At 35.7% G+C, this 26,901-nt stretch overlaps 1 protein-coding gene across 1 annotated transcript in view; it reads left to right on the forward strand.

The window, feature by feature from the left end:
• The window catches only part of LOC126751317 (uncharacterized), a 224,040-nt gene extending 197,669 nt beyond the window's left edge, over positions 1 to 26,371 (forward strand). The window contains exons 4-13 of the mRNA XM_050461489.1: positions 12,386 to 12,589; positions 12,663 to 12,805; positions 12,900 to 13,478; positions 13,559 to 13,856; positions 15,561 to 15,680; positions 15,758 to 15,926; positions 16,021 to 17,346; positions 20,328 to 21,247; positions 22,027 to 22,683; positions 25,248 to 26,371. Coding sequence (XP_050317446.1) covers positions 12,386 to 12,589; positions 12,663 to 12,805; positions 12,900 to 13,478; positions 13,559 to 13,856; positions 15,561 to 15,680; positions 15,758 to 15,926; positions 16,021 to 17,346; positions 20,328 to 21,247; positions 22,027 to 22,683; positions 25,248 to 26,057 — 5,226 coding nt within the window. The 3' untranslated portion in view covers positions 26,058 to 26,371. The remainder of the gene's footprint in view (positions 1 to 12,385; positions 12,590 to 12,662; positions 12,806 to 12,899; positions 13,479 to 13,558; positions 13,857 to 15,560; positions 15,681 to 15,757; positions 15,927 to 16,020; positions 17,347 to 20,327; positions 21,248 to 22,026; positions 22,684 to 25,247) is intronic.
• Positions 26,372 to 26,901: the final 530 nt, after the last annotated feature.

Here is a 26,901-nt window from a genome sequence, read left to right on the forward strand (position 1 = left end):
ATATATTGGATAGTCGAAAAAGTCTTTTCGTATTTCTAATCGAACTTCAACTTATTTATTTTTTATATTTATACTAATAAATAAATAAACAAATATGTATCATTTTGGTCGACCACTTTTTGCCATTTTTCCGCTAGAGACATTATTCCAACAGTGTGAAACTTTCATCGGTGTAAATCGAAAAATTTCCTTCACTCATTTTTGAACAGCTGTAACTTTTTTTCAACTTCCCCGAATTCAATTTTTTGGTTAAATGAAGCTTAAAATATCACCTTCCCGACACTATATGGTTTGACACAATGTGATTGATAGCACTGGCGATATACGACTGCAACAACATCTATTGACAAAATACGAAAATACTTTTCTTTTTTCTTGGTTTATTCTTTTATGTTAATCTTTGCGATTATGTTATTCGGGGCGAAGACGATTACTTTAGTTTCGAATTTTTTATTTTGTCGGTTTTCAGCACATTGCAACACAATCTTCCCATAGCTGTCTAAAATTTCCACTTTAACACTTCCTCGTAGTTCGCCATGGAGTCTGAAAATGACCAACCGCAACCGAAAGGTGTTAAAATTTTAACTATGATTAATTACTATTTAATATAATTTGAGGTGAAATAAGCGTAGCTGCAACAGCTCGTGCACACTTTTGACAGCCGAAAGACTTATTTCGTTTTAATACAGACGAAGCAAATTAATTCGCTATCTAATTATTGTATTAACAATTTGCTTCCTTTCAATTTCAATTTCACATGCACGCAAATTATGCATCCACGTATAAAATACAAGGCCAACTCATAGATTAATCTTCACAAATTTTTAGGAAAAAATATAATAAAGAAGTGAGAATACAAATTTGAGGTTCTTAGTTGCTCAGCGAGCCGCCCACACGCTAGCTTCAATGGCAATGCGCACAAGAAGTTTTGTCTACAACAATGTGCTTATATATGTATGTATACTGTATGTATATATACTTATATATGTTATTGAAGATATGTTGTTGGAGATTTATATGTCTGCGATCACGTGCGCTTGTCAGTAACGCCGTTTGGCAGCCATTAGTTGGAACTTTTTTCTATAAAAAGCTTGAATCACAAGCAAAGCCAATAATCGAGCACAAATGAGCCTTGAATAGCTGTCAGCTTTATAGGCCCAGTAAGCTGGATGATTGCTTCACGCCGCGCCCTACAACTCATTTAAGAGCATTAACAATTAATTCGATATGGAAAGCGAGTATTTTTAGCAACTATGAACCTATCAGAAGAATTATGCTAGAGTTGTGAGAGCTTAGTTGAATCGTTGAAGTACCAGCTGAGTGCATTGTGTGCGTGGCTGTCACTTGCATCAAGTATGAGACGTAGCAAATAAAAAGTAAAGTCATTGGTCCTCGGCTCTCCCAAAGTTCTTTGAACATTTTTCGAAAACGGCTAGCGAATTTACATATACCAAAGCAATCAGAGTCAATATTACTATTACAAATTATTATCAGGCGAACAATCACCGCTTTTTAACATGTGCCATTGGCTAGTCACCATTTAATTTGGCTTTTCCCTTGAACGAATATTGAATTTCGCACCCAAGAGACTGTCAATTTGCAAATTTTTCACTCAATTATTATTCGATTTTTTTTCTTTTCGTCACAAAATAGACCAGACCTTCCACACTACACTTCATGCATTCCACCTCATTCGCCGAATTTATTATTTGCCATCATAATTGCTGCCTTCGTTCGTCTTTGGCTCCATAAATGTAGTTTAATTGCATTTTAATTGTGTTTTTAAATGGCTGACTGAAATAATTAAAGTTTATTATCAACACTGGCCAATATGCGTCGGCTTGTGTCTTGCCACGAACTCAAGAAGACAATGCGTTCCACATGCAATTCACCGCGTTGATTGAAGGCGCTCTGCTCAATGGTTGTTTGGCGCAGATTTTTCAATCGTTTTCATGATTTTCGTAATTTTATTAATTGACTCTTTTCTCACTGATTTGCTTTGTGCTAATATTGACATGTCTGTGCGAAATTATATAGTTCCATAACACCTTTAAATTTGTTTTTGTAAAGCTTTATTTTAATTTGCAAGCAGCTTCAAAACATTTTCTTTTGGAAAAATATTTGAAATTCTCGATGCGAACATCGGCGAATGCGTGACTAGACATTGGTTGTGTGATTTGAAAACTGAGCGGAAATAATATTAAATTCAATTACAAAATGATGGTATTTCAAAAACTTATATATTAATAGAAAGAAAAGAAATATAATAACTCCTTTTCTAAAAAAATTAGTAATAAATCCTTTTCGATTTTTTTTTTATAGTCTCACAAATCTAGTATATTACAATTATCGGGAGTGAAGTTTAGTCCAAATAGTTTCCGATTTCGTCTACACATTAGTCCTTCCTTCTAATATGTCGAAAACTGGTTATCAGACCTTCCGGTTGGTGAAACTTTCACCTAGCCCCTCATAAATTGGTGTGGTCCACGCCCATCTGTTTAATTTTTTCCATACCAGCAATTTGCTAAATAGTGTTCATACACACTGATTATAACGACCCTACAACTTTTTTCCGATACCATTTTTTGTTGTACGATTTGTCATTTGGTGATCATCTTTTCTTTCGACGAAATTTTCTTTCCCCCAAGTACTCTGTTTAGATCTGATAACCGGAAATATTTGCTGGATGTCATATCTGGAGAATACGGAAGTTGCGGAAGCAATTCGTAGCCCAATACATGAATTATTGCAATCGCTTTGTCACGGTGCATTGCGGCCGCTTTTCGTCGATGTCGTCCTTCAAACGGTCCGAAAACACTTTGTAATACTTGCTGTTTATGGTCCTTCCATTTTCAAGGCATTCAATAAAAATTATTCCACGCGCGTCCCAAAATACAGATATCATAACCTTGGCAGTCGACTGTTTCGTTTTTTTACACTTTGAAGCAGGTTCATGGCGTGCAGTACACTCGTATGACAGTCGATTGACACTTCGGAGTGAAATTAGGGTGCCATGTTTCATCCATTGTTACATATGGACGCAAAAACTCGGCTATATTACGCTTGAACATCTCCAAGCACTGCCCCGAATCATCAACTCGTCATTGTTTTTGTTCAAAAATTAAATCGTGTGTGAGTTGATATCTTTAGAGTGCCTGCTACCTCGAAAAACTTTACTTTACAGTCATCCAAAATAGTTTTGGGGACTTTTTTGATGTTTTCGTCGGTAAAAACCTATTTTGAGCGTTCACCGTCTTCGATGCTCATTTTAACATGCCTAAACTTAGCATTTGGTTAATTACACTGGTAAACACTGTTTTTGTCACTTGAACTTTGTTATGATTTTTATTTATGTTGGTGTACCTTCATTTAAAATATATAACAGTTTTGTTTCTATCACATCCAGTTTTCTTGTGACAGCTACATATTCATTCCTGACCTCATATACGTTTCTTTGTTTACATAACTGCATTTAGTCGACTTGTAACTATTGTGTTTGCTAAATTACATTTTATTTACATTAGTTAGATCGTAAATATTCCACGAAAGTGTTTGAACAACGCGGACAATTTTTGTTATGTGTGTGGAGAATTAACTTTTACATCTCAGCGTCGAAATTTCACATCACTAATTGAACAGTGCTTTTTAGACTATTTTCGTTTTCCTGTGAGGAATCAAGACAAATCCTGGGTTCCACATAAATGTAATGTTGTATAACGTGTGTGAGGCTCCTTTTAGGTTGGGCTAAACAAGAACCTAGACATTTGTCATTTGCTATACCAATGATTTGGACGGAACCAAAGGATCATGTAAGTGATTGTTATTTTTGTTTGACTCAAACAAAAGGTATTACTACCAAATCCAAACACACTATCCAGTATCCAAACTTGTCTTCGGCCAAGAGACCTATCCTACATAGTGCCGAACTGCCTGTGCCGATGCCTCCAAATCGATCAAAAAGTGAGAATTCTAGTCCGAACGATGGAGAAGGATTTTTATATCTAAAAGAGAAATTCCCTAAACTCAGCGAGGCGAAAATCAAAAAGGGAATATTTGTGGGCCCCCAAATACGGCAATTGATGGAGGATAAGAGCTTCGAAGAAAAACTCGCCTGGAAATGAATTGTTAAAAATTTTCTAGGTAACCATAAAGCGGAAAATTACTAAGATTTAATAAATGAACTTATGATATCATATAAAGCTTTGGGGTGTAATATGTCCTTGAAAATACATATGCTGGACTCTCATCTGGATTTCTATCCGGCAAATTTGGGTGCTGTGAGTGACGAACAAGGTGAGAGGTTCCATCAAGACATTTCCTTAATGGAGAAGCGTTTTCAAGGGAAATGGAGTCCAGGAATGCTAGCAGACTATTGTTGGAGACTTAAAAGGGACCTACCGGAAGCCAAATATTCAAGAAAATCATAAGTATCTATTAGATATTAGGAAATAATTCTGTAAGTGTGGCTGAATTTTGTACTTTTTACGAAAATATATGTTTTGATGTCACAAGAAAACATGATGTGTAATTTTTTTTTAATTGATATATTATTATTTGGTGGTCCTAGTATATTCAAAATTTGATATAAATTTTCATGTGACAAAAAAAAATTACAAATTTGTTGACCAGTGTTATTTAGTTTGTATGACAGGTATATAACATACTGGTCCTATATCGGCGATTTCGGCAAAATTTCAGATCTACATATATCTCAAAAATTTAGGAATTTTCAACATGCTGATTATTTCAGGGTATAAAACATCTTATATGTTTCTTTTGTGGAAATCTGCAAAATTCGGTTTGCCCGACCCAATTTGCAGACCACCAGAAAACAACTTTTTCAGTTCGCTGAGTCAAGCACATTGTGGGATCGTGTTTTGAATTTTATATAAAATATCTTATTTAGATCTCTTGAAATTGAGTAGAAGATTGAGTAGTACTCCTCATGCCTTAAATACAATATTAGTCATCCATTTATATAGGACAAAACACCAGTAAATCCTACAATTCGAAAGTACTATTGATAGCAAACTCCTATGCTGAAAATATTTTACTTAGGAAGCTCATGAGCTTTATGTTGACATCCATATCTGAGATGAAGTCTAAGCTTCTAGTGAATAAGTTTACCGGTCTATGTATCTCTTTTTCACCAGCTGGTAGCTAGATAGTACAACAAAACTGCTTGGGAATTTCTCAAATGCTACTTTGCCTGACTGCTTGTGGAGATTTAAATGTTCACTATTAAAATCAGTTTGGACTTTATCACGCTGACCCAATTCACCATTTCGAAGGCCAACTTCACTTAGAAAACCTCATTAGGTTTGGACATTATGGCGATTATTCGAGCAGTAGAAAGGCTAAATTATGGTGGGAAGAAGCTGATGGCAACTAGATTGTCTAAGCATACTTTGCATTCTTAGACGTGTATAAATTTCATATTTGAAGAGCCCTTTACACTTTTTTATGTGTTTGAAAAATCTTTGTATTTCTTAATTATAAGAAACTTGTTTTCTTGTAAGTAACAGAGTCGTAATGTTAATGGCTTACTAAATGATTATTTTAGAACTTGTCTTAAGAACGCTCCCAACCAACGCTTCTACATAAATTGGTTTTTGGTGTCATCACTTGCTCATTTGTTTGTAATGTTTATTGCTTTGAGAATCCAAATCTGCATCGATATACCCACATATGTGCATATAGTATATTATGTAAACCGCTGCATCTGCATACTTGTGTTGAACTTAAACTTTTCGAATTATAGCCGCGTTGGCAGCTAAAAGTGATTGTTAAAAGTGAAACACTCATTCTTTAAATTGCTATTGCCAGTTTGCAATTAGCTGCATTTATGACGTCTCATCACACCAAGATGCTTTGTTGTTGTTTTTCGCCATTTTCGCAAAGATAATGTCTTCATATTTAGCAGCAGCGTTGTATAATAACCGTGATTTGACTAAGGCGCTCGTGTCAAAGCTATTTTATTGATTTTTTTTGGTAAATTTTTGTGTTTATGTGGACCACCTCATGAAATTTGACTCGATTTGTTAAAAACAAAAACAATTTTATGTTATTCAATGAAAAATTTTATTGCACTTTCCAAATAGGTTCCATTGAGTCAATATAAGCGTTTTTATATAATTATTTTAAAAATCTCTCTATATTTAAAAATCTACTCATAGCGTATTCCCCGAAGTGTGTATTTGTGTTTTAGAAAAGAGAAAGGGGCTATTTTGCAGCTTAAGACAAATCATACTACAAATATAGGTATTAATAATTAGAATTTAATTACAACTTTCTAAATATTTTTAAGTTAAAAGTGGAAAGTCAATTATTCAAATTCATAAAATATCTGTGAGGTCTCGTAAATTGATATTCCTTAATTTTTCATTAAATTAAAGGTTTTTGGGATTCATAATGCCACTCTCTTATAAATTCTCGTATCTATTGACAAAAAACTGGGACAGCCGGTGTTCACAAACTTCTCTTGCAGCAAAGTTTGCACCTGCGAAATCAGTTATTAAAGACTCCGGTTCCGAATGCATAAAAAAATTCCAACCAAGCTCTCAAAGCTGTTGAAAATTTATGTGGTCTAACGTTACTCTGTTGGAATACAATTCTTCGCACTCTAGCTCGCACCAGTTACTCATCACCAGTAACCAACCGCTTCAGAAACGCATCGATTTTGTTGCGATTATGCGAGAATGCTCATGAGCATTCAAAGCAATATCGTACATGACTCGGACTTAGTCTTCCAGAGCCTGATGCATCTTTGACATCTGATAAACCACAACATAATCGTCGAAACTAAAATTTTGATTAGTTGAGCAATCAAACCAAAAACTTATTTCTATTCTCAGTCGCCTTGGTTACGTTTTCACCTTTTTCGAAGAACAACTTTAAAATAGTATGAGATATGTACTTAAAATATTTTCTCTTTGCTGGTGTTCATCTTTGATACATGCTCAAACAATACTGAGTAAAGCCATCACAAAACTTACTGAGCTCGTTTTTTTTAGTTCGAAAGCGTATCCTTCTTACGCCAATAGCGTAACCCGATCGTTGCTATACTAAAGCCATCTAGTGGACATTTTTTTAACAAAATCTTATATATATATAGCAGTAAATTAAGAAACTCACAACTTTAATGAAAATGTCTACGTGTTCTCTACTATTTTAAAGAAAAACACAGAAATTTCATTTTTGATAACTCGTTCGAGCATTTCATCTGGTAACTGGCGATTGATATGCGTGATGTTTTGCTCCAAGGCCTAAATCGAAATGGGATTGCCCGCATAGACTTTAGACCTTTCATATCCCCACATCACAAAGTCTAACGGTGTGATATCAAACGATCTTGGTGACCAACCGACCGGCCCAAAACGTGTAATTATCTGTTCACCGATGTGTTCTCTCAATAAATCCATTGATTGATGCAATGTGTGGAAAGTGTCGCCGTCTTGTTGAAACCAAATGTGGCCGAGATCAGGAGCTTCAATTTCAGGCATCAAATAGTCGGTTATCATAGCGCGATAATGATCGCCATTTGGTTTCGTTTTCACTGGCATAATTTTTGATGATATATGGACCGTCCACCGGCACACAAATCACACCAAACCGATGTTTTTTCTGTATGAAATGACAGCTCTTAAATCCCTTCAGTTTGCTCTTCGTCCCAAATGCGGCATGTTTGCTTGTTTACGTACCCATTGAATCAAGCGATGACGATTTTAAAGGTCGAACGACTTTAGTTTTTGTACAATTTGTATTTTGTACGCTTTTAATTTAAGATCTCGACTCACGCATAATCTGTCAAAAAAGGCTATTGAAACAAGAATCTACAAGGTGCGTTTCAAAGTAAACAGGACTTAAAAAAAAACATAACAAATGGGTTTTTCGGCAAAATTAATTTATTTTATTCAAAATAGTCCCCTTCCGCTTCAATACAGCTTTTTGCACGGTCCAAAAGCATGTCGAACGAGTGTTTTAGCTCGTTCGCCGGTATGACCGCCAGTATGCCGGTGCAAGCCTTTTGATTGGCCTCTACGTCTGCATAACGCTTTCCTTTCATGGGCAAATGCATTTTTCTGAAAAGGAAGAAGTCGCACGAGGCCATATCAGGTGAATACGGGGAGTGGTTAATGGTTAAAATGTAATTTTGGTCAAGAAATTGGTCAAATAATCGGTCGATCGATGAGAGCAATTTTTGGTCGTCAGTCAATTTGTGCGGAACAAACCGTGCACACTAGGGTGTGCCATTTTGAGGCAACCTTTTTTTTTCAACTGAAAAACAGGCTCAAAACTTTCGAAAATGTGTAAAAAAAAAGTCACTCAAAAGATGAGCTCTTAATATTAATATTAAGAGGTGCCTCTTTCAAATTTTCTGCTTTCCACATAAATTACATGGAAAAAAAATCATTTTTTTTGTGGTGGTTATTGTACGGAGGTTATTATATGTGCACGCGATGGCTGTCAGTAGGGATGGTAAACTCGATTCCGATTCTACTCGAAAGTCGAGTTTTCTCGTAAAATAATCGATTTTTCGAATGTCAAGAATCGATTCTTAATTCGACTACTGAAGATCGATTCCGAAAAACATGTTGATCGTCATTTATGTCCTTACGACCACTTTGAAAACGTTGAAATCACTCGTGCACTCTGCTACGAGATAGGCAATCATCGCTTTAAACTTGTTTTATCAATTGAAATGTTTCGGTAAAAGTTTTCCCAATTTTAAAACAATATTTAATGTTGGCTCTTTGTTCGAAGCTCATTTTCGCACCGATAACACAAACATACTGACACTTAACACTAGAACTACCAAGACCGTCATTTTGACGGGTTTCAAATTACATGCTTAAAAATTTGATTATTTTTTATATAATTGTTCCAGAGTTTTATTACGACTTTTAATAAAATATAAGAACAGTTAATTATTACTATTAAATTTCCCCTCATCGACTTTAATTTCCATAATCAGTATGACCTATTATAGACCCGTCAAAATGACGGTTATAATAATTTATATATCATCTATGCAATGATGGATATCAATACATATATTATATATACATATACGTTCATTACATCGCTTCCAGACATTTTATACTGAAAAAAATGTACGGAAGCAGTTATAACGCTGTTAGTTTAGAACTAGAAAACTCTAACTGGTAAATATATTCAGGACACATCATGCAACAAATATGTTTGTGGCAAATGTTCAACTAATATAACATGTACATGTAAAATATGTGCCTCATTCAAATAGAAACTGTTTTTGTTTTTTTTTTTATAAATAATTAATGAATTATTATATTAAATGTTGTTATTGCTAAATTGTACTATGAAAGTCATAATCAAAAATCCGTCAATTTGACGGGTGCGGTAAAACTATGTATATATTTAACATCGGTAGTTCTGGCGTTAAAACGCAATAAATTCACTTCCAATCTATGAAATGTCATGAAATTCTCACTGGACAATCGATAAAGATAGCGGATTCTAACGCACTAGTCGACATATAGATGATGCCACCAGGGGGCGCTAGATTTAAAAACTCTTGTTTACTTTAGAAAGTATCTTGTATACTTGGATTACTCCTTAAAAGCGAGGGTAATTCAAAAAAATTCTAAAAGAATTTTTAATATTTCCCACCACTTGTCATTTGGTTTAATTTTCTTTGCCTGACTGTTTGTCAGCGCCAAATCATTAACGAGCGCTAATGATTTTGAATCAATCTCGATCTAGACTCATCTGTGCTCCATAAATAAAATAATTTAGTGTAATGCATCGAACAATAATTTAATATGTACTACTATTACACACACGCTACGATTATTTAGTGAATGCAATTGAAGCGCCAACATGAGTGCACGCTCGTTTTCGCCGTTGAACAAGTTTGTGTCTTAAGTCTATTGTTTCTTTGTTCGCACACTCGTTTGCTGCGTCTTGATTTGATTTCGGTTTTAATATTTTTTCAACTATTTATGTGTAGCTGTATTACTTACGGTGCTTATTGAGCATTTAAGGGAAATTAAAAACTAACAACAACAACAACAAAATTACGGCTTCAATCAACTTCATATATTTAGTTTGGAAATGATTGTTGTTGGTAAAGAGGCAAAGTAGGCATAATTTTAATTTGATGGTTTTGTGCAAGCAGTTTCGCAAATTACCTTAATCATAAAATTTAACTTTTTATAGTTTTAATATATTTTTATCGCAATAAGGTTTATATCCTATAAGTCATTACATTTAATTTCATTATTATTGAAGTAACAGGAAAACGTTTTGAAATACTGAACATTTGTTTTAGTCTAAATTAGCACTTGTTTGTTCGGTCGCTAGACCGTTATATTGCCAAGTTTCGTAATGGTAATTTCATCACGGTTACAAAATATACTATCAGAAAATTGCCTCGCTGACGTCGTGACGAGTTTTCGGTTCAAACTTTTAAAAACTAAGTTCGAGTGCAGCTGCTGCAAAGATCAACGGCCGAGAAATATTTTTAGATATTTTTTTTTAAGCAGAGGGACAAACCATCGAATAAAATTGGGCACAGACTGACAAAAAAAAACATTATCACGTATTTTCAGACAAATCCCTATTAGCTCCTTCAAAATAGTCTGTTGAGCCAATACAAACCATCATGCCAGCGCTTAATCTAATTTTCCTACACTTTGTAGAACCATATGCGGCTCATACGAGTTGGCCTTTAGTGCCTTCAGCAAATTTTCGTTTTTTTCGGTTTCGGCTCATTTGGAATCGCCATTCGCTGCTTGTTGGACAGTATTGGCGTCATAATCATCATATCACCTTACTAGTAGGGATATGTTTGATGAAGGTAGGGTCCTCAACTACGTTGTCAACCATCTCTTTTCTGCCTGATTTCTACTCGACAAAGTTTTTTCAAAAAATTCTGGTCTTTTCGACGAGTTTAGCATTGACACGTTTCATACACAAAACATTAACCAAAATGTGGTATACAGATATTTGTAGTTTTTTTATCTCTCTGATGCCAACAGGTCGATTTTCAAGCACGATTTCTTTAACTTCTTCGATGTTATGATCATTAACGGACGTTAGAAGATGACTGAAAGTAGACAACTTAAAATACTGTAATATTTCCAATGATTTCGTAACAAACACGCACTTATTGACATATGTATGGACCAGTCTAAGTCCAATTTTATATTATTGGTATTCGATATAAGGGTGCTGGAGAAAACTCTAACCGATTTATATTTAACACTAAAACATATTGTGGTCAAGCAAACATGTGAACCTATTTTCATGAAAATATCACACGTATTAACCAACGTAAACGGTAAAAAGACAACCGAAAAGTCTAAAATCACCACAGTGCATATATTGGTCCTAAAGACTTGTCTTAGCTGCATTTACTTTCGGCATTATGAAAGTATTCTAGTCTAGAGGTTCGAATTTCGATCGTTTTTTCGCAATTTATGAAAACAAAAACACATTTGGTATTTTAACTATCAATTTTTTTTATCATTTATTTATTTATATTTGAAAAGTACACAAATACGTCCTTGAAGTAGAGGGGGAAAAAAGACCGTGTTCTCGTCGCCATGATTTCTTTATGGTCGACTGACACATAAAACAATTATTGGATTATAGTTTCTTGATTAGTATGAATCTCTCCAACTCAATGAGCTGCAAAAATGATTTTTTTTTCATAAAATGGCGGTTACTCAAAAATAAAGGTCGATTTTTTTACTTTGCCGACTTTTTTTTTAATTATTACAAGTTTCAATTTTTTTATTTTTTGTTGCTTTATGTCATCATGTCGTCGGTAAATTAATGGTTGAGTTTTCAATATATTCCTTATATGGGATGGACGTGGTTCTCATTTTTCTTACCTTTCCGCTAGATATATATTTTCTGGCTGGCGATGCCATTTTGCGATTTTGTTATCTTCCACCATGAATCGATCAATCGAATTATGTTACGAAACACTACTCCTTTCACCATATTCTTCGAATTTGTCTCCGTCTGACTTCTTTTGTTTTCAAAAGTAAAGTAATCAATCGGCGGTTAGACATTTTTGTCGAATAAGAAGGTTATCGCCGGCTCATAGACCTACTTTGCAGACCTGCATAACACGTATTTTGTGGGCTAAGTACTTATCTGAGCGCATGATCCTTCTTTTTAATTATTTTGATCTAACTATGACCGTGTTAGCTCTAAAGTTTTGAGCCTCTTAAGAAAAATCGCTGAATTCTTCTAAATTATGACTTATGTCACATTGAGTGAGGCACCCACTTATCAACACCCTTGGTTATATGATGTTCATTTAATTAAGTACATTTTATGAATTATGTATTATGGTCAGCAGTTATTTTATTAATCATTATTTAATTTTTTCCAGGATGTCAAAGCCATTGAACTCCAGCTCGAAGAATATGCCACGCAGTGCCTCAAAGACATCTCTGAGTATTTTCTACAATTACACAGTTTTTTACAAAATGAAGAGGCGCGCATATTAGAAGACTTCCATAATCAATGCGTTGAACCGCAAAAAATTATACGCGACGCATTCTCAAAACTCGGCGAAACTCAAAGCATTTTAAATGTGAGTACATAAAAACGGGTAGTGAAGATCTCTCATATACTTAAAAAAATAAATTATTTGTTTTTCTCCATAGAAAATGCGCACGCAATTGGAACAATATCAGCAAAAAGTACCAACCGATATATATCTACGTCAAGTATTTGATATTTACAATACACAGTTAGAGCAAATCGATTGTCGCGCACAAATTTCGAAGCTCACCAAAAGTCCTTTCATGTAAGTGAGCATTCGAAGCTAAAATAAAGGGTTTATCCAAAAATTTTAATGAATTTAATACACCGCTTTTAACTCAATTCTTTTTTATTTGCAGTTTTGAGGTTAAACAAGATTTGCGTAAAGACTTTTCAAAGTTCTATGCCTATCAATACGTTGATCCAAAGATTACCGTTCGTTTGCAACCCATATATGGCGATATGAAGTATTCCTTTTCCGATCGAAAATCCGATTCGTCCGATCAGATGGACGTGGACTGCTACATCGAGAAGCACAAACGCAAGAATAACGAACGTAATAAGAAGAAAAAACAACAAAAACTGCGCTATGACGACAATGAAGACGCTTGGAATAGCAGAACTTCAGATACTGAATCTCAAGGTCATTTACTGCGCGATAAAGAGTTGGTGCGCATCAGCTATGTAAAATCGCCGGAACATTTCTTCGTACAGACGAAGAATGCAATTCACCAAATACGCGAACTCTCAAATAAATATGTGAACTTCATGCAAACCGATATAATTCCCAAAGTCATCACTGAGGGTCAATACTACATGGCATATCATAACGATGATAAGCAATGGTATCGCGGTATGGTCAAAAAAATCTTAACAAACGATTTGTATAAAGTGTTTTTAGTCGATATTGGCATGCAGATAGAGGTGCCAAAAGAACGGTGCGTTTAAGTTGTTTGCTATTTTTGTTTTTTATGTGAGAGACTTTAACATTTTTTTGCTTTCATTTCTATTCTTAAAGATTCTGCGAAATTGATAGTAAATCACTTAACATTCCCTTCGCGGCTATACGTTGTGCCATACATGACATAATTCCCGTTGGAAAGTCATGGAACGAAGAAGCCACTAATCTGTTGGTCGAAATTACAAACAATCACTTCGTACGCGTCAGCATTGTCGAACGCATCAAGGAGAATATGCTTTCGGTAGATCTGATTACAACTTCAGGTGAAGAAGCGATTTCGGTTCGGGAATCTTTTTTATACACGGGCCTGGCGCGGGAGATGTCAGGTGCATCGAATATGTCATCGCCTCTTAAGGTAACAAACACTTCAAAATAGCCTATCTTATTAAATTTATTATGGCGCTAGATTAGGAGCGTTCTTCTCGTAGTAAAGTAACCAGTTAACGCGTTTTAAATGCAAAACGCTCTAATAACTTAGATAAAAATAAAACGCTTGATTTACTAATTGGGTTAGGGGGCTAATTTTCGAGATAAAGGCCGCAAGAATCCCACTTTGACAGTTGAAACACCGGTCTTTTATGAGGCTATGAACTCAAAGTTAGTATTAAACTACAAAAATCATTAACTACGGTTCCACTGAACCAATAATACCACTCACAAATAAATAAGTTTCCATACCAAAAAAATTGTGATCGGTCACTTTGTATGTCAGCTATATGATATGGTGGTCCGATTTAAAAGCTTCCTTCAGAGATTGTCAGCCCTACGACCTTTGAACTATAAGCTATGTAAAATTTCGTGAAGATATCTCGTCAAATAAAAAAGTTTTCCGTACAAGAACTGGACATTGATCGTTAATTTCGTATGACAGTATTGTACAGTCTGATCTGAGAAATTTGTTCGGTGATAGTAGCTTTGCCTGGGTAACAATCCATGCCAATTTTCGTGAAAATATCTCGTTACATGAAAATGTGTTCCCTACAGGGACTTGATTATATGTACGTTTACACAGTTATTCTATAATGGTCTGATATCGCCGTTTCCGATAAATGATCAGTTTCATGGAGAGAAAGGAATGTGTGCAAAATTTCAGATCGATATCTCAAACAGACCTGACTAAATAAACTTAGGTCATCACGCTTATCATTTATATATATATACATATATGTATATAATTTTTATAGGGTTGTCGACAGCCCTTGACCGCATAAAAAATCTGGGTCCGTTTCGGCTACGTAGATCCGACTGTGGTGGGATACTCCGACATTTCCTTCTGGGTGTTTAAAACTTCGTGGGCAAACATAAGGGGTATAAAAATCGTCGACGAAGCTCCTTAAGGCTTTATTTGTTAAGGCGGCTAATACTGATTCTAGTGCTTCTGCATAGACCTTATGTAATATGCATACATGCAGTTTAGTTTGCATAGATATCGAGCCTAGGTCCAATATTCCCGCTCTGCTTTTTGAGTGAACGCTCACCTCTCTGAAGGCGGCTACACTCCGAGGCAATACATCTACTGCGAATCCGATGACAGTCACCTATACTTGTAAGTCACTACAGTGCTCAGGTAGCCCGAAACTAAAGCTGTTGGAAATATTTTCTTTTTACCTTCCCTATGAACCTCGATTCACTCAGTGTGTCTCTTCTCTAGAATAGAAATCTCCAGGAGCAGGTTTCATTTTCTTCTCTAGTGACTTCACCATCCGTCATAGAACAGAAATCTCTAGGAGTAGGTTTTATGACGCAATGGTCTATATTATCGGAGATACAACCGAAGTTATGGAGGTTATCAGAATGCTCCTTACTGAGATCGACCATCTACCAAGATACCAATGAGTGCTGCTTTTGCAACCATGCTATTGCTGTTTAATGAGTGTGTCCTCTCCGAAGAGGTCTTGAGCAGTCCAGAAATTAAAATCCATATACTTAAGCTGTGTTGAATAATATGGCAAACATATCGGAATATATAGGAGTCATACATATACATATATATATGTATTAACATAATTTTTTTACAGACATACATACATATATTAAACATTAATGAATGTTCTTCTAGAAAATATCTCCCATGGCGCGTACCAATCAAAGGCTACCAAAATACTCGTTCCATAATGGAGATATGTTGGTCGTAAAAGTGACAAATATAGAAAGTCCGCATATGTTCTATGTCATGAAGGTAACCGAATCATTTTCAAAGATTATAAAAGCATAAACATTTGTAAGAAGCAAAATTAAAACGTATTGATATTCCAGCTCGACGCTATTGAGATGGCGCAAAGATTGAAATCCGACTTAAACTTTCAATACAATCAACCGAATGAGGCATTGCAACCGGTTTTCTTAGCATTACCACAAATGTGCTGTGCTGTGCGCATCGAGGATATATGGCATCGAGCGCGGATTGAAGAAATTCAGGGTGGGGGTATGTAAACCGTTTTTTTAACACCATGCTTTATATATGACGTTAATATGTCATTAAATTTGCTTATAATATTTATGTACTTTTATTTTGGTAGGAAAAATAAGCGTGCACCTCGTAGACGAGGGCTCACAACATGAAGTCAATTGGCGTCAAATTTTTCCACTCATAAATAAATTCCGCACCCCAAAAGAGTTCACCATTAAATGTGCTTTAGCAGACATTGAACCGCTGCAAGAGAATAGCTATGCTTGGACGTCCGAAGCCATACGCGAATTTAGCCAATTAGCTGCCAATCCCACACTACAAATGACCATACTATCCACAAATCAAGCTACAATACGAGTAACGTTGCATGTCAGCAAAAAGCATATGGATATAAATATTGGAGCTATGCTCGTTAAATATGGGCACTGCGTGGCGACTGGCGAGAGTTCTCAAGTGGTAGAAGTCTACAAAACGCCAAAGAAACGCATAAGCTTGCCGACTAATACATTAACAGATGCCATGCAATTCAGTCAAGTCAATACTAATGTCAAGGGCAAAGATGTCACAATGCAGGACGTTAAAGAGGCTGCCAATATTACAGAAGCAGCGGTGAAAAGTGACAAACCTGTCAAGGTGCTTAAACGCACGTCGGTCAAGGTTGTACATGTAGTGGATCCTGGTGAGTTTTATATACAAATTGCCAGTCTCACAACGGGCATTGCCAAATTCCACAATCAACTGCAGCAAGCACAAAACGAAGATCAATCGAACACATCAAGTTTGTCGTTATGTTCACAAAGCACAAACAACTGGTTTGTTGGTAATCACTGCTTGGTCAATACTAAATATAAAAGTGACCTTACCAAGCAGACGCACGCCGCACAAACGTCCAGCCCCAGTGAATGGTATCGTGCTATTATAATCTCTATAAAAGCGGACATCGAAGCTGATTTGTATACCGTATTCCTACGCGATATTGGCGCTACCATTTCAGACATTACCAGTGCACAACTCCGTGTTATAGATCATCAATTGGATCGTGTAACAAATGCCGTACATCGCTGTCACTTGGCTTGCGTTGAGCCAACTGGCGGCACAACAACTTGGTCACATTCCGCCATCGATTGCTTCAAGCACAGCGTCAGCTCTTTTGAGTCCCTTTCGGCCACTTTACAAGGCAAACGTATGCCAGGTTCCAACTCATTGCCCATCGTGCTTTGGGGTACAATCACTGAAACTGAGGATCCGTTAGCGCCATGTATAACCAAGCATTCGATAATCAATCGTATATTAGTGAAAGCCGGTCTCGCATATTCCGTACAACGTTTAGATGTAACAGAACAGCTGGATAAATTGTTAGAAATAGAGTTTGCCGAGGGTGAGATTACCATGGAGGAGTGGAATAAGAATTTTGTGAGCAATGTCGCACTGACAGGTGAGTAATGGTGAAAAATAAGTAAAATGTACGCAAAGGTCACTCATTGTATAATATAGTTATTACTATCATCCTGTCTTAAAAAATTCGGTCTAATAGTCTTAAGCAGTATATTACGAGTTTTAGATTAAAAATACCTTGGATATACATATTTAAAGTAAATATTAATACTTATTTTTGTATTTATTCATATATTCAAAAAAATCATTGCACCTTAAATATTTTGTGAAAACATATTTTTTTTTGCCACGAGGTCTCTAACATCCAGAAAAAGACTTCGGAGACCTTATAAAATATATGCCGGGTGTACCGGTATGGCGTGAGCTTTAAGAAACAAATATGTTGATAGGGAAAATTTGTTGTCTGTCAAACATACCATATTCAATAACCTTAAAGTCATTGAACAAACATCACATGTTTTATTGTGTTGAAAACGATAAACTTTGATGATGATGATGATGATGATTTGCGGCAAGCATTCACTTTTTGTTTCCATTTGAAGAAAAGTGCTGCAGAGTCGCGTAGAATGCTTGTCGAGGCATATGGTGATCATGATCTATCAGAGTAACATGCAAAAGATGGTTTCAACGGTTCAGAGCTAATGATATTGATATAAGAAATGAATGTCGAACTGCAAGCAATACTAAAGGAAAATGATACTTTGAGGGGTTAGGTGGATTTCAGAGGTTCAAAAAAAGTATATTTTTACGATTTTTTTTGTAATAGTTACAATTATATATTTTATTTATATTATGTGACATATTAAAGATACACATCTAAATGGTATTTTCTGAAATTTTTATAAAAAATGTTGAAAATTCAGCCATTGGGACCTCATTTCCCTGGGCGCCTCAAAAAAAACTGCTGTCGCCGTGGACAGCATAACTCATCATTGGTTCAACTAAAACCAAAAAACCAAATTTATCTCGTTAGTTCATGTATGTATATGTAAATCTCGTATTTGAACGAAGGAAAAAAAATTTAATTTGAATTTTTTAACGAACTTTAAACAAAAAATCTAATTTTTAGATCAAGTTTTCGCCATTTATTGGCTCGAAAAAAATAGTTGTAATATAAAAAACACAAATTCCTTCGTTCAATTACTAGATAATGTTATTTTAAAGATGTTTGCAAAATTAGAGGAGTTATAGAATTTAAAAAGACAAACAAAACAAAATCGATTTTTTGAAATTTTTAAACCCACCTAACCCCTTGAGCCAAAGGCAAATGGTAGCCATGTTAAATGTTGCACAGCAAACAATTTCAGACCGTTGGGAAAGATCCAAAAGTGTGGAAAATGGTGTCACATGAATTGAATGAAAGACAAATGGAAAACCGCAAAAAATACTTGTCAAATTTTGCTCAAGGACATGAAAGAAATCAAATTGTCATTGACAATGTAAAATGGATTTATTTTAAGAATCCTAAGCGGAGAAAATCATGGGTTAATCAAGGATTGCCATCAACATCGACTGCAAAAACCGATCGATTCGGTAAGAAGGCAATGCTCTGTGTTTGGTGGGATAAGAAGGGTTTGGTATATAATGAGCTTCTAAAACCTGGTAAAACTGTTAATACTAATTGCTACTGACAATAAATGAAAACTTTTAACCATGTTTCAACCGGCAAAGTAATTTAATTACACGACAATACACCTGCACACAAAGCAAAATCGGTTCTGGTTACAATCAAAGTACTTTGCAGAGAGCGGCTACCGCACCCGCCGTATTCTCCAAACTTGGCTCCTTCCGATTACAATTTGCTTTCATCGACGGGACACGCATTGGCTAAATTGGCTAAGCGGAAGAAAAATTTAGTGTCTGATTGGTTTGCTTCTAAAGACGAACATTTCTATTGGCATGTGTAAAAAGCAATGGCGAATACTTTGAATACATTTTTTTACTTCTTTCTCATCTCCCGCTTATGTGGAAGACAGGGAAATTTTTTTTTTTGGGTTTGTATAACTGTCCTTAACTATGATGCCAAAAATTAGCGCAATCTGTCAACCAGTGTGTTTACAGCAGCTGTTTATGTCAGTCGACCTCAGTAGTGTTTGTCGAATTTTACAAATTTTTTTAATGTATTTGTGTTAAATTTTGACCAAACACTCAACAAATATCATTGAATAAGTACCGAATCTCCTTGATTTAGCTCCATGGGACTTTTACCTTTCTTCACACTGAAATGTCCACTTCGGGGAACTCGATGCGTGTTGTCTCAATTGAAGACATCAAAACAAATTCGACGCGAGAGTTGAAGGCCATCGAGGAAAGTGCCTATAACAAAATGTTTTGACGATTGGGAGAAGCGTTGGCACATGTGCATCGCTTCAAATTGATGTTACTTTGAAGGCGATAAAATAAGTTTGGGATGATGATTGAAAAAGGTTCATTTTATTTATAAATTCCCGATTCTTTCTTGACAGAATGTATATGCGGACTAGTCCCTCAGTTTCTGAGATAACGATTTTAACATTTGCATACCTGCTTTTCTCATCAAGAAGCTTCTCATTTGTCGAATTCGCCGATATCGAGCAAATATAGCAAATAGTTGCTAAATAAACAGACCGATCAAACAACTGATCAATCATACTCAAGTACATACTTGTATGGAAAAGTTTTTAATTTAATAAGATATCTTCACTAAATTCGGCTTGGATTCTGCCGAAGCCATCGCTACAGTCTCTGAACATATTTTTCTGATCGGACTAATACAGCATAAATGTAACTGCCACTCAAGCTAACCGAAAATCAAAATTAATAAATCAGAGATGTGTTTGAATATTGAAATCAATATCCATACGCAATACAATATACTGTTATGTGTAGCCTTGGCTAGTAGAGTGGCTATTATGCATGAGTTCCCTTACAAAATGTTGTTGTAAACATTTGAACAATTTATTTGTTAAGGATCAATACATTCATATCATCACCATATTTTACAATCATAAATTATTGGTGACATCATCTTCTTCATTCCAGAAATTGATCGCCGTTCACAGCGTCCTGGGAAAGCTTTCAACGCCTTCGACTCTGACAATTCCATCAAAACTGACGATCATGATACCAAACATATACCTGAAATGGACTTCACTTTGGACCTCGCGTTAGATAGTCAAGCGTGCGGCGAGCCAACAGTTTTCACTGCAAAAGCACCAGAGGCCTGGCTGCAGTCGAAGCCAATTAATAAGTCAATTTTCGCCGCCATACCGACCTATGTGGATTATGAAGCTATTGTCTATTTACATGATGCCAATGATAAGGGTCTGTTAAAACATTTACGAGAGATAATTATGAAAACTTATGGTGAATATGAAATGCCAACAACTTCCATACCCATATATACACCGGGTCAGGCGTGCTTAGTGCGCTATCATGTCGACAAACGTCTTTACCGTGGTATCGTACAGAAAAAGGAAAAAGATGATTTCATTGTACAATTCATTGACTATGGTAATGTGGAGTCGGTTAAATTGCAGGACTTATTACCATTTGCGCCATTCCCGAAGTTACCACGCATAGCAAACAAATATCGCATCGAAGGGATACGTGCCAAATCCGCGGACGGCGCCTACACGACAGACGTACTTGATATAATACATGTTACAGTTGTTGAAAAACTAGTTTCCATACGTGTGGCAACTTCAGAGCTACAAAAACCGATAAAGGCATGCAGTATGCGCCTGGGTAATATGGATGTTGGAGAGTATCTCATCAGCGCTGGACATGTTGAGCGAGATATTTTGCTCTCCGATCGGTCTCATAAGAAAAAGGTGAGAGATAAGTTCAAGCCTAGTTATAAAGACTTAAAAGCTATGGCTGATATAGAATCGACTACGGATAACAATGATGAACTTACAAATGAGGACAATGCATTACCCCTCATGGAAGCAGATAAAATGGTGAGTTCATCTATAAAAATTAATTAATTCCCAAGTTGGTTGTTTTTTTTTTTTTAAACGCCCCTGAAGCTTCAGTTTTTGCCATGATCCAACAAAACAATTTTTTTTCACTTTAAATCGTGCCTATTCATATCTCTTTTCAGAAGTATACAACAAATGATTTTTTTGATATTTGATTAAGCAAGTAAATCTAACTCTATGAAAAAGTGATATTTTATTATAAAATTTCCCGCTCAATAAAAAATGGTTTAATGTTTTTTCAACAAATATATTCTTTTAAAAGTTAAACGCAGTTACATATAAATATACATCAATTGACTTGAGCATTCATACAAGTGATTTATACATTTTGGGTTGCTCATACGGCATGGTGTACGAAATGATTACAGAACATTTGATGCATAATTTTAACTGCGTATAACTTTTAGAGAAACTTTTATGAAAAAAATTTATTTATAGAGCAAAAAATAGTGTGTTGGAAAAAAAAACATTTTCAATTTATTTGGTATGGAATAAGCAAATTTAATTCTAAAAGATCAAAAAATGCCATATAAAATACCTACTTATATGAAAAAATTAGAAAAAAGTAGAAAATATGGCATTAAGAATGACTTGTGACATGCAAATAATCAATAAATCATTCATATAAAGGCAATCAATATCAAAAGAAGCGGCAAGCTGTTTCTCTGGATATTAAAGAAGATGAAAATATTAATCCTTCACATTCATTCACAGTTTCACATTTATTTATACTTTTATTTTTTTCTCTTTTGATACAGTTCCAATTTAAACACATTAAATCCGACTTTTTTGAACTAAATGAGGACAACAAAAGCGATGAAGATGCCGACGATGACGGCAGCGACAATAATGACGATACAGTCAATGATTGCCTCGATCAACTGATATACAATTTGGACAAATGCGATAATCACTCGGATAGTGATGATAGTCCCAATGATGAATTAAATAATGCGCTCTCACCAATGCAGGCAGCGCAAGCAGCACAATTAGCATTGCTACAGCATCAAAAACCAACGCAACACTCTTTCACGCCACCCTGTAAGAAACGCATGTTCGACTCCAATGAGTACAAGCAATTGCATAAGCAAATGTTGCTGGAAAATTTGTATGGCAGCGAGAATTTCATGAAAAATGAATTGGTCGCAATGCAATGTGATAACGATGTCGCTGGCGCTGATGGCTCCGGCGCTCTCGCCGCCAGTTGGGGCCTTGGGGAGGACGATGAAGATGCCGCCATTGTTGAGTTGGAGCAAAGTTTTGCGTTGAATTATTGGCATACCACTGACGAAACCGAGCGGCAAAAAGAGAAAAATAAAGATAAAGAAATGGAAAAAACAAAAGAACTGGAACAGATTAAAAAAATTGAACTGGAAACTCACAATAGCGTTAGCGTTTCACAGCGTTCAAATCTGGTGAGTTGGGTTTTTGGGAATTTTAGTTTTGTGAAGATAGAACATTCTCTACTTATAAAACCACATATCGTCACCTAAAATGCGAAATAACGTATCATCAAAAAAATCGAAATTGAGTATCCTATTGATTACGATTCACTACTTCAAGTTACATACATAATATTACATATGTCCAACATTTTCAGGTTCTGCGCTCATACATGAACCAGTTTTAACCAATATTAAAAATTTTTTTCACTCTTGTTCCATTTTATTTCGTGTTTCATTCACGCCACTGTAAATTTTCGAAAATGTTGTTATGTTATTTTGCATTTTAGGTGACGATATATATATTGCTCCCAAATTTTTCTATATATTCAATGAATAAGCTCATGCGAACAATTTATTTAAAATCAACACAGAAGTTTGAAGGCAGCCACTTGCCTAAGAGCATAAGATCAAATTATGTAACGGAAATATTTCCCCTTTAAAACCTAAAGTTAATAGCTAGTGATTTTTGAAGAAATCATTAATGGATCTTATAGAATGGCAATGTAAATTTCGGCTGCACCGAAGCTATAAAACCCTTCACTGGTGCATTTATTATAGCACAAAAGGATCTTTCTTTTTCTTTCTAGATCTTTCTCTTCGTGTAGATCGGTCAGTTTGTATGGCAGATAGAATTTCTTCGGTCGATAATAATCCATGTCAAATTTCATGAAGATATCTAGACAAATAAAAAAGTTTTACGTATAAGACCGGCTTTTGATAGATGAGTTTTTATGACAGATATATGCTATATTGAATCCGACAAATTAGCTTCTTTTTGAGAAGAAAAAGACGTGTGCAAATTACAGATCGATATCTCTCCCTGTCAAGAAAGTATCGGGAATTTTTCATTTCCCCCTCTCATCTCCCGCTTATATGGAAGACAGGTAAATTTTATTTTTTGGGTTGGTATAACTGTCCTTAATTATGATGGCAAAAATTAGCGCGATCTGTCAACGATCTGTCAACTAGTATGTTTACAGCAGCTGTTTATGTCAATTTAAACGAAGAATTCTCGATACTTTCTGGACAGTGTGTACTTTGCTTCATTACTATAGTATAGACTTTATATTTCTGAGAAATACTGAGAAAAATATGTTCCCATTCTAAAAGCAAATGATGTTATTTTAAAGCTCTAAGGTAACTACTATAAGGATTCTATAAAAAAAAGCATTTTTTTATCGGTACTTTTGCTGCTATTATATTGTAGTAAGCGGAATGCGCTGAAAACGGTGTTTCATTGCTATAAAGACAGCCCTTCCACCCCAAAAAAGGAAAGAAACATATTTCTCTTTTTTCCTAATAATTTATTGTGTTTCCATTACCATTAATAAGTCCGAATATTCATTTTGGCATTGAGTTGGTGTAATGAGAATGCATTTCTGAGGTTAATAAATGTATCAAAATGTATCCAAAATAGCGGTTTTCAGATCAGAACAAGCTGGTCATTCCCAAAGATCGATATTTTTACGTTAAAACCACGTTTTCGTTGACCTGCTCGTATGGATCCTTGCGTTGTCTTGTTGAAAAGAGAAAGATTTGTGCGGATGACTGTGTATATAGGGTAGCAGATTTGCTTCTAATACCTCCTGGTACTCGACACTATTCATTCGGCAAAAAGAGAATGCGTTGGCACTGCACCGTTGGGTACTATCCCAGAATTTGAAAATGCGCACCATTCCATAAGTGAGCCTCAGCCGAAATAGCGCTTTGAAAAATATCGCGGCTCTTTTCGTAAATCTCTCTTCGGAAAAATCACCTGGGACTAACAGTAAAGTTTTATTGTAAGCGCATAGTCTACTTTGCCGTAACCGTATTATTCAAAATATTATTTTTCTTAATCTTACCCTATGCCAGTTTTTATTCATTTGATTTCGGGCAAAACATTTGCTCACGTAAAATGTTAGGATGAAACCATCCCCATTCAAAGCGTTTAGATATCCTTTCTCTTTATGTTGTTGTTGTTGTAGCGGCAGAATTAGCCGAATTGACAGTCCTTGGCCGGGTCCGTTCTGGTAACGTAGTCCCGACTGTCGTGGGAACGGTCCTTTCTCTTTATCGTTAATGATGCTCTTAATTATTCTTCGATTAGCTAATACAATTTATTAAAATTAATTTATAACTCTAAATGGCACTGATCGGTATGAGTGGCTTTATAGCAATAAAACTTCGTTTTCATCAGCTTATTACCTACAATACTTGTTAGAAAAAACTTTTTTTTATTGAATTGCTAGAGTTACCATAAAACCTTAAAATAACATCATCCTTTTTTGGAATGGGAACACATTTTGTTTTTATATTTCACAGAAATATAACGTGTTTATAGCAATGAAACAAAGTGTATTAATAGGGGTAATAGGTCCGATGTTTTCTTCTGGGTGTTACAAACTTCAGAGAGTAAGTATTAAAATTATTATTCTACGTGTGCACCATAGACTGCTCCTCTACATATTTTGTAAACTATTTTGAATTCTATTTTAGACGAGTCCTAATCCAAACTCTAACAATGCTTAATGTTTTCTTATTGAACATTTTAGGTGATGGAAACATCTGCATTCGATCGATTCTACCCAAATGAAACGTCATCGGTCTTCTCACACTTCAGCGGCATTGAATGTTTTAAAATGCCACAAATACCAGTGGGCAAACGTTCCTTCGAATGCAGCGTTGTCTCGATTGTTACGCCGACAATTGTTCAAATTCTACCACACCTCACCGAATTTGAATATCGCGAACTGGAACTACAGAGACGCATCAAACATTTGGTAAAGTCCGCGCCAATGCTCACCGCATACGAACCGCGCACCATTTGCCTATCACAATACCAGAAGGACAAGAAATGGTATCGCGCACTAATACGCTCACACAATCCCCTTGCCAAGCAAGTGGATGTGCTGTTCATTGATTACTTGAACACGGCATCGGTGTCGATTGCACAACTCAAACAATGTCCGCTCGAATTAATCAGTTGGCCATTGCGCACAATACGCGCCCGCCTTCACGGTCTGGTACCGAATCCGCGCCTGCGTGAAAAAGACATACGTCAAGCCTTGCAGAATATTGTACTCAAGCGCACATTGGTCGCGCGCATTGTGAAAGAGCCGAAGCGCCTTGACAACTCAACAGCCATAAGTATGACAGATTTCATGCGTCTGGATGACGTTGGTGATTTGGACTCGGCCACTGTTTCAGGTGCCATCACTGGTTCGGGCACCTATCAGCAGAACGTGGATGACATCATGGAGGTGCATTTGTACGATCCCGACATTTATGCACGTAAACAGAGGGACGCACGCATCTATCAACCGCTTATACAGGATAGTTTCTATTCTTATAAAAAAACTTAGAAAAATATATGCAAAATTAAATTGCAGACTTAATTACATGTTACCCTACTATGGGTATGGGGCATAAAGTTACCCGTATATTGACGTTTATAAATGAATTCGCTTATCATTTCATTATTTTATACTATAAATTTCATTATTTTCTTCATTATTCATAATGTTCGGTTTGTTGCACGGGAAATGAAAGATGTGAATTATTAAACATTCCCAAAATATTTGTTATCTTTTATTCTCTCTGAATATGAGACACATTTGCATTTTTCATTGTACATTTATTTTTATTGATACAGAAATAAAAAAGTTTGAATATTTGACATTTTTGAAAACTGATTTTTTTTTCTTACTGGACATTGTTCAACAGGCATTAATCGCTAAGGCTAAATATCATGTTGGTCGCAGTTTGAACATGTTGTATATAGGAAGGTGAGGTGTAAATATCCAGGAACACTTTCGCCTCCATTGTCTAGCCTGTGCATGACTGAGGTTGAAAACACCTCGGTAGTCTTACGTTCGGCGAACCAGGAGACATTTGTATCCGGTTTTAGGTATCACAACTTACTGTTGTTTTATGCTGAGGATCGATCTCATAACCTAAAGTGCCCCTAACTTAGTTGCCCACGACGATATCGAGACGTAGTTTAGGGCCGACCGGTAGATTGCCTTGTATACTCATATAGGCAACAATCTCTTTTTGTTTTTTCATCAAGTATTATCAGCACTACGAGGATGATGTTGTGGCTCAGTATATTGATCGCAATCGTGGCCGTACGCGAAGTGCAAATTGTCAAATCTTTGTGATAGCTAACTGATGAAATATTGCCACTATCGGCAAATAAGTTAATTT

The sequence above is a fragment of the Bactrocera neohumeralis genome, chromosome 2 (genome assembly GCF_024586455.1).
Source record: "Bactrocera neohumeralis isolate Rockhampton chromosome 2, APGP_CSIRO_Bneo_wtdbg2-racon-allhic-juicebox.fasta_v2, whole genome shotgun sequence".
NCBI classification, from domain to species: Eukaryota; Metazoa; Arthropoda; class Insecta; order Diptera; family Tephritidae; genus Bactrocera; species Bactrocera neohumeralis.